At 39.2% G+C, this 14,098-nt stretch overlaps 1 protein-coding gene across 1 annotated transcript in view; it reads right to left on the reverse strand.

Moving 5' to 3' along the window:
* The window catches only part of LOC122555257 (SH2 domain-containing protein 1B), a 33,540-nt gene extending 19,726 nt beyond the window's left edge, over window positions 1–13,814 (reverse strand). The window contains exons 1-2 of the mRNA XM_043701065.2: window positions 13,629–13,814; window positions 11,399–11,462 (exon numbers count right to left, since the gene is read on the reverse strand). Coding sequence (XP_043557000.1) covers window positions 11,399–11,462; window positions 13,629–13,774 — 210 coding nt within the window. The 5' untranslated portion in view covers window positions 13,775–13,814. The remainder of the gene's footprint in view (window positions 1–11,398; window positions 11,463–13,628) is intronic.
* Between the last annotated feature and the right edge of the window lie 284 nt (window positions 13,815–14,098).

The following is a 14,098-nucleotide window of genomic DNA, read 5'->3' on the forward strand; positions in this document are numbered from 1 at the left end:
GTCATTTAACCTTTTTTCAGCAATGCTGGGCATTCCTCTCAATCGTGAACACTACACTATCCTGGGTGGCAACTTCCGACCAGGCTGGTAGGGTCTGGGGTTGTGGTCTCCTGTGATGACCCAGAGGAAAGAGGATGACTATCCTCACTACCACTATGTCCACAGGACTCCCTGGATCCTGTCAGAAAATAGGGGTACCAACTTGCCTCTGTTGGCAATTTGTTCAACATTGCAACTGTTACTGACAGTTTCTGACTTGCAGCAATTGACCTCATGTGCGACTGCAGTTTCAATATAGTGCCTGCGTCAGGTATCCCAGAAGGTCCTGAATGTGCTAAGTATTTCTGCTGATGTTAGATACAGTATACTGTATGAATGGCATTATAGATATGTGATCCATACACAATGACATGAGTAGCAAAGAATTGTATGAGATAACTTGCTCGAGTTCATGGAGAGTTCTAACACCCAAGTCAGGTAAGAGCAAATTCCCTCAGATGCTGTAAGAGTCTAGCTGACATTTCATCAAAGCATCATCCAGCTCTGTTGAAGAGTCATCTAGACTCAAAATGTGAGCTTGCTTTCTCTCCATGGATGCTGTCTGACCCGATGTGATCTCCAGCATTTATTGATTGCTAACATCCAACTCCCCTGATTTAAGCTTGGATTTTAAATTTTTAAAGAATGGCTTGCTGCTGTAGCCCAAAAACTACTAGGATTTCAGTTAAAACTGCTCCATTTAATTTTGCATCATAATTGTCCAGCACGTTAACAAAAGAATCTTGTCGGCCATCAATCTGATCTGTCACTTAGTAACTGTCTTATAAGTTAAAGGACAGTGCGCTGTGCCACCTAGTTCCCTTGTATAAATATTCAAGAATTACATAATCTGACATTAGTTTGTAACCAACAGTTTACACTTACGTTTAAAAATACAAGCAATATTTTATGTACAGATCAACAACTATCACCTATGTTGTAATAATACAAATTGTCTGGGGTAAAAAGAACAATCATAAATGTTATAAACCTGAACTAAAATGAAAGTACTATTAGGGTTAGTCTGTACATGAAACAGAACTGCAGCTTGAAACAAAAGGGTAGTTTTGATTCCGGCATTGATTGTGCAAGAGTAAAACCAGCATCATGAGTCCTGCTGCTACAATATACACATTTGAGCCTAAATGTTCAAACGTGACATGCTACACTGCTGTTGTCTGAAGAAAGTTGCTTGCTATAACAAACACGTCCACAACAATGATTCCTCCTCACCCCTTGCACGCACAACCATTTTATACAGAGTGGTTTGTCAGCATAGAGGAGTGGTGCAATAGCAGAACGTGCATCAATAAATACCAGTAGTCAAGATAGGTTCTTACTGGCGATAGTTATCTGAAATGCTCAATGACATTTAGCACATGTGGTTTGACCTCTGACTATCCAAATATATTTAAATATAAGCAAATTTGAAAACAGTCTGTTGTTTCAGTATCTTAGAAGTCCTAATTTTAAACTGCACCAAACTGGTTAAATTGTACAAATATATGTCTAAGTATTTCTATTGCTAATTAAAGTTAAGCTGCAAAATTAATTTATTACATTCATTGTTTTTATTACAGTAGTTTCTCAATATTCAGAAAGAATGATTTAGACCCAATTTGGTGAACTGATTGTTGAAGTTTATAATGTTAAACAGCTAGGGTAAAGGAAGTAAATTTGTGTAAATGCTACTGGAAACCCCTGTGTAACCCCTTTCACATCAATTTCTATAGCATATAAGAGAAGCTTCAAAGCCTCAAAAAATTCCTCCAAAAATGAGCTTTGACTTATTCAGTAAAATCAAATTAAGAACAGGAGCATTGAGCTTTTTGAGTCAGCTACACTAGTTAAATAAGATCATGGCTGATCTGATTATGATCTCAACCCCGTTTTCCTGCCTATCCAAGTAAATTTTGACTCCTTTCTAAATGGAAGTTCTATTTACTTCCAACTTGAGGATATTAAATGACTATCCCTACTACTTTCTGAAGGAGTGCTAAAAAAGCACAACCCTTGGAGAAAAAAATTTCCTTATCACCGTTATAAATGGAAGATCCTTTATTTTTTAAACCCTATCCCCTTATCTCTCCCTTAAGGGGCAACATTCTTTTGAGCATCCACCTGGCAAATCCACCCATAAACTTTTATGTCTCAATTAGGGGAAGAAAACAGAGTGAGGGTTAGGAAAAAATTGGGGAATTTGATGATAATTTAGATGACCCACGTGAGGTGTTTCTATTTACAATGTAATTTCCTGATTACTGAGTATTGCCAAGAAATTATGGAAAGTGAACGAATTACAATTGCCAACTATAAATATTATATACTTTTTCATCATTGAATTTTGGTTATATCAATAAATTGTGAGCAGCTCCTGCTATGCAATTCTCTGTTCATTTAGAATTCAACGGAAAGAATTCTAAAATGACAAGTTCTTAATGGTGAAGGGCTTTTGCCCAAAACGTCGATTTTACTGCTCCTCGGATGCTGCCTGAACTGCTGTGCTCTTCCAGCACCACTAATCCAAGTTCTTAATGGTATTTCTTTTAATTTGAATTTAAGCCGAACAACCAATTTTACTGGTGTGCAATTCAAGTACTAAATCCTAATGATATTGAAATAGAAAAAAAATCACCTACCGGGGCACAAATATATATGATTAGACAGTTTGCTTTATTAAATGCAACATGTAGAAGATACTTTCGGTTTACAAATTCAATTTGTAGAAATATTCAATTAACAATAGTGGACCACCTCCAATCTCAAGTCACGTAGGTTTAAATTCAAGATTGCTCAATATGGTTGCCTCAAAAATGTTGCAATTGCTAAAAAGGTTAATAGTTCCATCTCTGCGATTTTGCAGTTGAAAGTAAATTTGAAACTGTATCAGCTTAATGTATTAATTATGAGTTTCAGGAAATCTGTTGTTTTAGGAATAAATTAACTCCAATTTACTCTCAAAGTTAAAAACCGCTTTGGCTTTTAAATAACACTTTTTTGGGACATAATTCTCTTAAAATTGAAAGGAAAGATAAAGATAACACCCAAGAAAGAATGAAAGCAAATTAATAGGATTATTAGAATAGCTGCAGGTAAAATGTTTTTGCATTCTGTATAATCAGAATAAATATGTTCTTACCTTAAAGAAAATTATGAACAGAGGATGCAGCATCTGTGATTATATAAAGAAGTTAAGGAAAGTATTTAAACTTAAGGAAAAAAAAATAGCCGTTGAAAGATGAGTGGAATAACATATGATTAGACAGAATGTACAAAACAGTAGAGAATGACTTAAATGTCAATCATGATAAACAAACTACAGTTAGTTAGAAATGTAAGAACAGATAGCAAGAATGCTTACTGGTACATAAAAGGAAAAGACCAAATAATCTGATTGTGGGTCCTCAGACAGTGGTAATAAAGAGTAATAGCAGATAATAAGGAAATGATATTTGAAACGAACAAATGTTTTGCTGCTGTGTTCTCTATAGAGGGTACAAAGTACATTCCAGTAATAACCATAAATGAGAAGGTAGAAAACAGAGAGGAGCATAGTGAAATTACAATTACGAGGGAAGTGGTACTAAACAAATTGATGGTGGTGCAGAGACACAAGTTTCTGAATAAAGATGGACTTAATTCTGAGGTCATAAGAAGGGTAACTAATATAAGCATAAATGTATTGAGGTTGATCTTTATTTCTAAGAATTACTACATTCAAGAAAAATTCCATTCGGCTGGAATATAGAAAATATAACCCCTCTATCTGAAAAGGGATAGGCAGAAAACAGGAAATTAAAACCATTTATCTTGATGTCTGTCATAGTGAAAACATTGGAATCTAATTAAAGAAATTACAATTTGGTACTTAGAAAACCTCAAGGTAACAAGAAGAGTCAGCATGAACTTGTGATGGAAATCTTGTTTAACTGATTTACTAGATGTCTTTGCAGGAGTAATATGTGCTGTATAAAAGGAAACGTGTTGAAATACTGCACTTGGACATGGTACCACATAAAAGGATTTTGCAGAAAGTAAAATCTCGTAGTGCATATTAGCATGAACAGAATATTGGCTGACTGGCAAAAAGCAAAAGAGTGTGCATAAATGTGTCTTTGTCTGATTAGCAGGATGTGATGAGTGGAGACCCACCTGAGATTGTTCTGAGATCTCAACCTTTTACAATTACATAAATGGCTTGGATGAGTGGAGCAAAGGCACAGTAGCTAAATTCACAAATGGTACCAAGATAGGTAAGAAAATATGTTGTGAAGAAGTCAGAAAGGGCAGGAGGTAGGTCCATCGCAATGCAAGGTAGCAAGATAGAATAACTAAACAAAAGGGAAGATAAAAGGACAAAACCAGACATCTGCTTAATTGAATAGTCCATTGTACCTATAAAGGAAGATCAGAGAAATTCTCAAACAGGCCAGGAAAAAGTGAAAGTGATGCCTCACTTAGTGGAAGACCCACGTTGGGTCTAAAGCAGAAGCTGAATATCCACCTGATGACAGTAATCTTCCAGAGAATATGAACAGGTTCAGGGAGAAAACCAAAGGGAACATCCTCCACAGCAGACACTACTGGTGGAGATGACAAGGAGCATGCCAGTGCATTCAAACCAGAGTTACCCATTGTAAGATCAAAGGAACAAGCCAAGTTTCAAACCTCAAACAGCTGAATTGGTTTGATGTAAAGTTCAAAGCAAATGACGTGCAGAATACAAGACCAGACCTACATACCACCTGAAATGGAATGTGGAAGAACGGCTGAATCAAACACATGGATTGTAGATTAAAGAAAATGAAAGTGTTTCTTGCTAGGACTTCCAATGAGACAAAAAATGAAATGGAACTGTGTACCAGGAACAGCTTTGAGATAAAGTGAGGTGGTGTTGATAGAGAGAAAGAGAGAAATGATAGTGTGCTTGTGTGGATCTTAGCTGTCTGAGGAGCATTCTAAAGAAATTCCAAAGAAGAGTCTTTGAACTTGAAACACTCTGTTTCATTCTCCACAGATGCTGCACAGCCTGCTGAATGTCTCCTGTGTTTTGTTTTTATTGCAGATTTCTAGCATCTTCAGTATTTTGCTTTTACATAAAATTTCGAACAAAATAATGAATGCATAAGATTCAGACAGGTAGCACAGACTGAGTGCCAAATCTGTTTGACACTCCTAAATTAGGTTTTTAACGCAGGTTTAAACAAAGAGAGTGAATATGGAATGTCTGTGTACTGATCTCATTCTGACCAACTATTGTGCAGTGTCCATTTTGTCTGTGGAAAGGAAATGTCACAACAAAATAAATATAGACTATTGTCTTTGAAATCCATGATTTGGTTTAATACCTGGGACTTTCATGAACTAAAATGGTTTTAAATAGGGAGCAAAATCACTTAATTAAAATGGCCACAGACAAGATGTATAAGTTGGCCACTGTTGGGGATTAAATAAATTATGAAGTGGGTAACTCACTCATAGTGGTCCAATATAGAGGAAAAATGAATCGCGCCACACAAACCTTGAGTTATTGACTTTATTTGTGAGCTCACAGGGACAGACAAGTTGACCGAATGGTCACAAGTCACTCCAATAAGATATAAAAAGAGTTATGTGATTATATTATAGGTTACAATCATTTAACAATTAGGCAACTGTTAATTGCAGTACAATGAGTAAGTAGGCACTTTGCCCGGTCACTAGCCTCAGTCACGTAGTGAGTGGACAGTGCTAGTTAGTAGCTGCTAGGTGTTAGTATTACAATAGATTCTTGTAAAAGAAGAACATGTCCATGCTGGGAAAGATTCTGGATTAGTGGTGCTGGAAGAGCACAGCATTTCAGGCAGCATCCAAGGAGCAGTAAGATCGACGTTTTGGGCAAAAGCCCTTCATTAGAAATACAGGCAGAGTGCTTGAAGGGTGAAGAGATAAATGAGAGGAGGGTGGGGGTGGGGAGAAAGTAGCATAGAGTACAATAGGTGAGTGGGGGAGGGGATGAAGGTGATAGGTCAGAGAGGAGGGTGGAGTGGATAAGTGGAAAAGAAGATAGGCAGGTAGGACAAGTCATGGGAACAGTGCTTAGCTGGAAGTTTGGAACTGGGGTGAGGTGGGGGAAGGGGAAATGAGGAAACTGTAGAAGTCCACATTGATGCCCTGGAGTTGAAGTGTTCCGAGGCGGAAGATGAGGCGTTCTTCCTCCAGGCCTCAGGTGGTGAGGGAGCGGCGGTGAAGGAGGCCCAGGACCTCCATGTTCTAGGCAGAATGGGAGGGGGAGTTGAAATGTTGGGCCACAGGGCGGTGTGGTTGATTGGTGCGGGTGTCCCAGAGATGTTCCCTAAAGCGCTCTGCTAGGAGGTGTCCAGACTCCCCAATGTGGAGGAGACCGCATCGGGAGCAGTGGATACAATAAATGATATTGGTGGATGTGCAGGTAAAACGTTGATGGATGTGGAAGGCTCCTTTAGGGCCTTGGATGGAGGTGAGGGAGGAGGTGTGGGCGCAGGTTTTGCAATTCCTGCGGTGGCAGGGAAAGGTGCCAGGATGGGAGGGTGGGTTGTAGGGGGACATGGACCTGACTAGGTAGTCACGGAGTGAACGGTCTTTGCGGAAAGCAGAAAGGGGTGGGGAGGGAAATATATCCCTGGTGGTGGGGTCCGTTTGGAGGTGGCGGAAATGTCGGCGGATGATTTGGTTTATGCGAAGGTTGGTAGGGTGGAAGGTGAGCACCAGGGGCGTTCTGTCTTTGTTACAATTTGGAGGAGTGGGGTCTGAGGGCGGAGGTGTGGGTTGTGGACGAGATGTGTTGGAGGGCATCTTTAACCATGTAGGAAAGGAAATTGCAGTCTCCAAAGAAGGAGGCCATCTGGTAAGTTCTGTGGTGGAACTGGTCCTCCTGGGAGCAGATACGGTGGAGGCAGAGGAATTAAGAATACGGGATGGCATTTTTGCAGGAGGTATGGTGGGAAGAGGTGTAATCCAGGTAGCTGTGGGAGTCGGTGGGTTTGTAAAAAATGTCGGTGTCAAGTCGGTCGTCATTAATGGAGATGGAGAGGTCCAGGGAGGGGAAGGAGGTGTCAGAGATGGTCCAGGTAAATTTAAGGTCAGGGTGGAATATGTTGGTGAAGTTGATGAATTGCTCAACCTCCTCGTGGGAGCACGAGGTGACGCCAATGCAGTCATCAATGTAGCGGAGGAAGAGGTGGGGAGTGGTGCCGGTGTAATTACGGAAGATGGACTGTTCTATGTAGCCAACAAAGAGACAGGCATAGCTGGAGCCCATATGGGTGCCCATGGCTACCCGTTTGGTCTGGAGGAAGTGGGAGGATTCAAAGGAGAAATTGTTAAGGGTGAGGACCAGTTCAGCCAAACGAATGAGAGTGTCGGTGGAAGAGTACTGTTGGGGACGTCGGAAGAGGAAGAAACGGAGGGCCTGGAGGCCCTGGTCATGGCGGATGGAGGTGTAGAGGGACTGGATATCCATGGTGAAGATGAGACGTTGGGGGCCAGGGAAATGGAAATCTTGGTGGAGGTGGAGGGCGTGGGTCTCATCTTCACCATGGTTTCCAGCATCTGCAGTCATTGTTTTTACCACGCTGGGAAAGAGCTCACTATCAGTGTTAGTACAGCTGCAAGGTCAGCCACTTTACTGAGCCTGGGAACGTACAAACTTAGTAAGCAGATACTAATATGAGATTTAAAATGGATTCCAGGCTTTTAATATGTGACAAGATGGCTGCTTTAGTTATAACAAATCTCCCACAGCCACATTTCATGAAACCAAAAAATTAAGAGACAGCCTGAGTGAAATGAACAAATTTCTCTGAGGTAGTCAGTGCACTCCACCCTCACCCCAAACCCTGGAAAACATTGGTTTTCAGAAGTACCGAGAAAGTCCTCATCTCCTATCAGATTTGCACCATCTTCACATGTGAGGAATGAAACATGATCTGCAGAAAGTACTTGTAAGAGTCCATTAATACTATACAACCAGATTGTACTTCAAACAGTATCTTTTAGAGAAACAACAGGGTGGTACAGTGGCTAAGATTTAAGATTAAGATTAAGATTAAGATTAAGATTACATTACAGTGTGGAAACAGTCTCAATGCTAACGTTTTAGAAAGGATTTTAAAATCTACAGTTTAGCAAGGATATTGGTCTGTATGACACACAATCTTCTGGATCCTTTCCTTTTTTAAGGATAAGAGAGATATTTACCTCTTTCAGCGAAGGTGGGAGACAGCCCTGACTGTATGCGTAGTTATTAGATTAGATTAGATTACAGTGTGGAAACAGGCCCTTCGGCCCAACAAGTCCACACCGACCCGCCGAAGCGCAACCCACCCATACCCCTACATTACCCCTTACTTAACACTATGGACAATTTAGCATGGCCAATCCACCTGACCTGCACATCTTTGTGACTGTGGGAAGAAACCGGAGCACCCGGAGGAAACCCACGCAGACACGGGGAGAACGTGCAAACTCCACACAGTGGGTCGCCTGAGGCGGGAATTGAACCCGGGTCTCAGGTGCTGTGAGGCAGCAGTGCTAACCACTGTGCCACCGTGCCACCCACACTGCTAGCACTGCTGCCTCAGAGGGCCAGGGATCTGGGTTCAATTCCTGCCTTTGGCAACTATTTGCGTGGAGTTTGCACATTCTCCCCAGGTCTGCTTGGGTTTCCTCTGGGTGCTCTGGTTTCCACCCACAATCTACAAATATGCTGGCCAGGTGAATTGACCATGCTAAATTACCCATAGTGTTAGGTGCATTAGTCAGGAGTAAATATAGGTAGGGGAATAGGTCTGGGTGGGTTACTCTTCGGAGGGTTGGTGTGGACTTGTAGGGCTGAAGGGCCTGTTTCCATATTGTAGGGAATTATTAGAATTAGAAAAACGTAAATGTGTTGCATTTTTGACTGCGGAACTGTAAAAAGCTCTTTCTTCCTCCCAAGAAGAAAATCTAGTGACCACACTAACTGAAAAGAAACATCGGGAAACCAAGATTTGCAGTATTATCTGCTGTTAATGGTCCCTGAAACCAGTTGTAGTCGGTGAACAATTTATACTTTGTAGACATCCGGCAGATACTGAACCATATATATTTTAAACTTCCTTTAATTCTGGGAACTATCATTTTTTAGCTTTATACCTCTGTATGCATGAGATTGCTTGAAGACAATATGCTTAATAGGTCTAACTGAGTTTCTCCAGTATTTTGTATGTTTATTGGCTACATTTTAACTGGTGAATGGTACAGCTAAATGCTAAAAAAAAAGAGTTAAACCTTTGTTGCGACCAATCATGGAGATTGAAAAGAAGGGAGCCTGTTCACTCCTCTTCACCTTGTCAGAACTTCTGAAAAGCCCATAATAGATGCAAAACCAGGTTTTTTTCTAAAAATGCTTATAAGCTCATCCCAGAAATAGATTGTGAAGTTGGATGCCTGAAATATGTGTGTTCAAGAATTTTTTTCCATATACTTAGTCACTTAAATACCAAATGCCAGCGGGATTTATTTGGACTGCTTTATACTTACACTTAATTTAACACTTAATTTATTTGAACAGATTAATATACTCATGCAGTAAGAAAAGATAAATTAATTACTTTAATTATAAAGGACCAAAATAAATGTTCTTAATATCTTTGTAACTTTAACTTTGCTTCTGGATGAAGAATGTTTGATCATTAAAAAATGTGAGCACAGAATACCTACTTTTGGACCACTTCCAGAAACAAATATCTCAAACACTCCCTGGATTGTAAAAATGGGAGAAATTTGGTCTTGTGCTCACAATTTACACTATGTATTATAATAAACATTATCTTAGCAAAATATTAATTTCAAAAGCATTTTGTCAAAGGGATTAAGATGCTGACTTTGGATAAATGCGAGCACAACCTTTTATGAAGGTAGGATAATAATTGATCTAATTTCTTCTGTCATCCATAATCTAAATCCATAATTTCTGATAACCTCACGGATGTTCTGTGAATCTAAATATATGGAGAGATAGAGGAACTTAAGTCTGTCTGTTTATGTCAAGTTTTTTCAGTTATAGCATCTACTGATTATATGCAAAGTCATGTTTTTGAGGCAGGAAAATTGAGTTCAATTTAAGCTGAATAAATTTATATCCCCTAATCTATGTTATGTGCATCGATAACTGTAATGTGATTGATGAACCGCAGTTTAAGAGAATGGCCTGGATCTCCTGAGAGCTCAAAGCTCGTCAGAAAATTGTCTCTCATTTCTTTGAAAAATAACTTTCTGTGCTATATAGTGCAGTGGTAGTAGGTCAAACAACATTAATTGCATTCTTATCTGAACTATAAAACGTCCTTGATGATTTTTTAAAAATGGTATGGTATGTAATTATTTGCAATATTTGTTTTAAGATCATCAATATTGTAAACATTCAATAAACTGTATCTGACAATAAACCGATGAGCAGTTTCATGAATCCTAAGGAATTGATTATTGCTGAAAAAAAATAGATTATTGAGTAGGACTAGTTGGTTCAGAGAAATAACTAGCAAATTTAAGTAGTGCTTTTCATATCTCAGGACATCCCAAAACATTTCACATCTGCATACAGATCTCCTACCTTTTTGGTGTATTTATCAGTTAAATATAATCAATAATGTTAAGTAAAGATGACTGGACTACTTCATAAAACAGCCTTACTGTTAGTACACAGAATTAAAAAAAAAGATCTTGCACATACATGCACAAATGTGTGAAAGTTACAATATAAGTATAAATATGAACCACCAGCACGGGTGTGGGTGGTTTTTAACTTTTTTATTCACTGCAAAGGATCTACTTGTTGCAGAATATTTTTACAATACAATCTATATTGCTTGTCTGGTCACTTGCATGCAATAATCAAGCAACATGAAGTAAAATATTTATTTGTAGAGTGAAAAATATAGGCTGACAATAAAGCATTCATTGCTGATGAAGGGCTTTTGCCTGAAACATCGATTTTCCTGCTCTTTGGATGCTGCCTGACCTGCTGTACTTTTCCAGCACCATTCTAATCTAGAGTCTATTAAAGCAAGTAGCACGATGTGGCATCATATTGACTTTATGCAAAAACATATCTTTTGAGGCTGGAGAAATGAGTTAATCTTATATGCTGCACAAAGTTATACTCCATGATCTATGTTATGTGCACTGGCAACAATGTATCACAACTTAAGAGAATGGCCTCATCTCTTGCGAGCTAAAAGCTTGTCAGAAAATTGTCTCTCATTTCTTTCCAAACAATTTGCTGTGCTATATACTGCAGTGAAAAGCATGATAATAGGTCGTAGGATCATAGGTCAAAGAACATTAATTGCATTCTTACCTGAACCATATAACGTCCTTGATGATTTTTAAAAATTCTATATGTATATACAGTTTTTTGAGAGCTAAGCAAAAAAAAAGGTATTCGTGAGTATCTGCACCATATTGATTACTAAACTGTAAAATTATTAAATTTATACAATTAGTGTTGAGTGAATTTTATGACGATATATGTTTTGCATCTTTTAAGAGACAGTTAACACTGTAAGTCAGAAATCTCTGTTCAACATTGCTGCTAAATCAGGGCTCAACTAGATGTGAGCACAAATGAAAGATTCAGTAATGTTCTGTTAATAATTATTCTGACCTTTTCCATACCTCATATCCATGCCTAATTCAAACCAGCAATGGAGCTTCATTATTTCTGTTTTATAAATCTGTGCTTGTGTTCTTCCTTGTAAATTTGGATTTGAGATCCCAACTGACTCGAGAATAAATTGAATTATGATTTTCTCATTCATAAAGTGTCAAATCTTTGCAACTATATCAAGTGATATTAATGAAACCACTTTCACAGAACTACAGTTTATAAGCAGCCTAAATTTTCTAAAACTCTGGCATTCCATAAACCAATTACAGCCATTATATATTATTAGTCAAGATTAGAGTGGTGCTGGAAAGGCACAGCAGATCAGGCAGCATCCGAAGAGCAGGAAAATCACCACCACCAGGGGTATATTTCTCTCCCTACCCCTATCTACTTTCCGCAAAGACCATTCCCTTCGTGACTAACAGATCAAGTCCATGCCCCCCCCAACAATCCACCCTCCCCTCCTGGCACCTTCCCCTGTCACCGCAGGAATTGCAAAACCTGTGCCCACACCTGCCCCTTTACCTCCATCCAAGGCCCCAAAGAAGCCTTCCACATTTACTAAAGTTTCACCTGAACTTCCACAAATGTCATTTATTGTATCCGTTGCTCCCAATGTGGTCTCCTTTACATTGGGAGACTGGACGCCTTCTCACAGAGCGCTTTAGGGAACATCTCTAGGACACCAACACCAATCAACCCCACCGCTCCATGGCTGAACATTTCAACTCCCCCTCCCACTCTGCCGAGGACATGGGCCTCCTCCACCGCCACTCCCTCACTGCCCAACATCTGGAGGAAGAACGCCTCATCTTCCGCCTTAGAACACTTCAACCCCTGGTCATCCATGTGGATTTCATCAGTTTCCTGATTTCCCCTCCCCCACCTTACCCCAGTTCCGATCTGCCAGCTCGGCACCATCCCCATGACCTGTCCTACCTGCCAATCTTTCTTCCCACCTATCTGCTCTACCCTCCTCTCCGAACCAATCACCTTTATCCCCACTTCCATCCACCTATTGCACTCTTAGCTACCTTCTCCCCAGCCCCACCCCCTTCCCATTTATCTCTCCACCCCACAGGCTCCCAGCCTCATTCCTGATAAAGGGCTTTTGCCCAAAACGTCGATTTTCCTGCTCGTCGGATGCTTTTCCAGCACCACTCTAATCTTGACTCTGATATATTCTTACCGGATTCACACTACAGCCTGAAACCACTCACAAGTCTGATAATGAATGCATATTTCTTCAAATTAATAAACTCCTTTCCTCCAAAAAGAATACAGCATTCAATGCCAAAACCACACTTACATATAACATACTTTCAACCAAAACAGCATTATCATTAATTGCAAGAGCATTTATTTTGAATTCTGTAATTTCAAAATGAAGAACAGTTGACAGGAAAGAATACTACACTCCTTTATTACTCTTTTAAAGCAGTATAACGTGATTCTCTGGATTGTCAACTCTCTGTCCTTCACTATCTTGTCATCTTTAGTAGATTTACGATAGAGAGAGAAAAATGAATTTGTGAGAAAATGTAGACTAAAAACACTAGGCCACATGATAAATTAATTCTTATAAAAGAATTGTTATGCATCTAAGTATGAATGATTAAAAGTGATGAACTGAGACATGCAAAGCAGAAGAATCTCAGATTTAACTCCCAATGCTGAATTAGTTGATCTGAGCTGAGGTGTTATTATGTCTTCAAATTGCAAGAGAATGAGCAAATTGGTCAGTGATCTTATTTCTGATCAATAACTAATGTATGTAGCAGAAATATTAGTTGAAGACAAACAAGAGTTTGGCACATTTTTCTGTTTCCTTTGGAAATTTATAGTTTACTGGAAAATATTTTTGACTTTTTCTTAACAATGAACCTGTAAGTAAAACTCATGTTGTTGCACTGGTACTTACAAGACACTGAGGCATAAAGCATTTGGGATGGTCTCACTCTCTCGCACTAGATAACTTCCATCTTTTCCCTTGGCTGCAAATAAAACTTCACAGGCCTTTTTGCTGATGTTTCCATGAAAATATGGCAGTGATGTCACATCAGACATTTGGCCCAGCTTTTTTCTTATATCTTCACTTCCATTCACATTTGAATCTTGTTCTTTGTCCCAAAAGCCTAATATTAACTAGTGAATAAGAAAGAATAAAAATAATAATTTATTATTTTGTAACAAGCAAGATGAAAGACTACTAATGAAGATCTAAGTTTGTGATTTTAATTCAAAAAGCATAGCTTAAACCACAAATACTGAAATATCACAATGAGATATTGGTTTGAGGATAAAGTCAGATTATGGAGGAAGGCTGGCTAGGATTCTGATTGCAACTTCCCTTTCCACGTGGTTGACGATGCCCTCTAGCATATCTCCTCC

The sequence above is a fragment of the Chiloscyllium plagiosum genome, unplaced genomic scaffold (genome assembly GCF_037043375.1).
Source record: "Chiloscyllium plagiosum isolate Xiang-an unplaced genomic scaffold, Cpla_swu_hap1 HiC_scaffold_12, whole genome shotgun sequence".
Lineage (NCBI taxonomy): Eukaryota > Metazoa > Chordata > Chondrichthyes > Orectolobiformes > Hemiscylliidae > Chiloscyllium > Chiloscyllium plagiosum.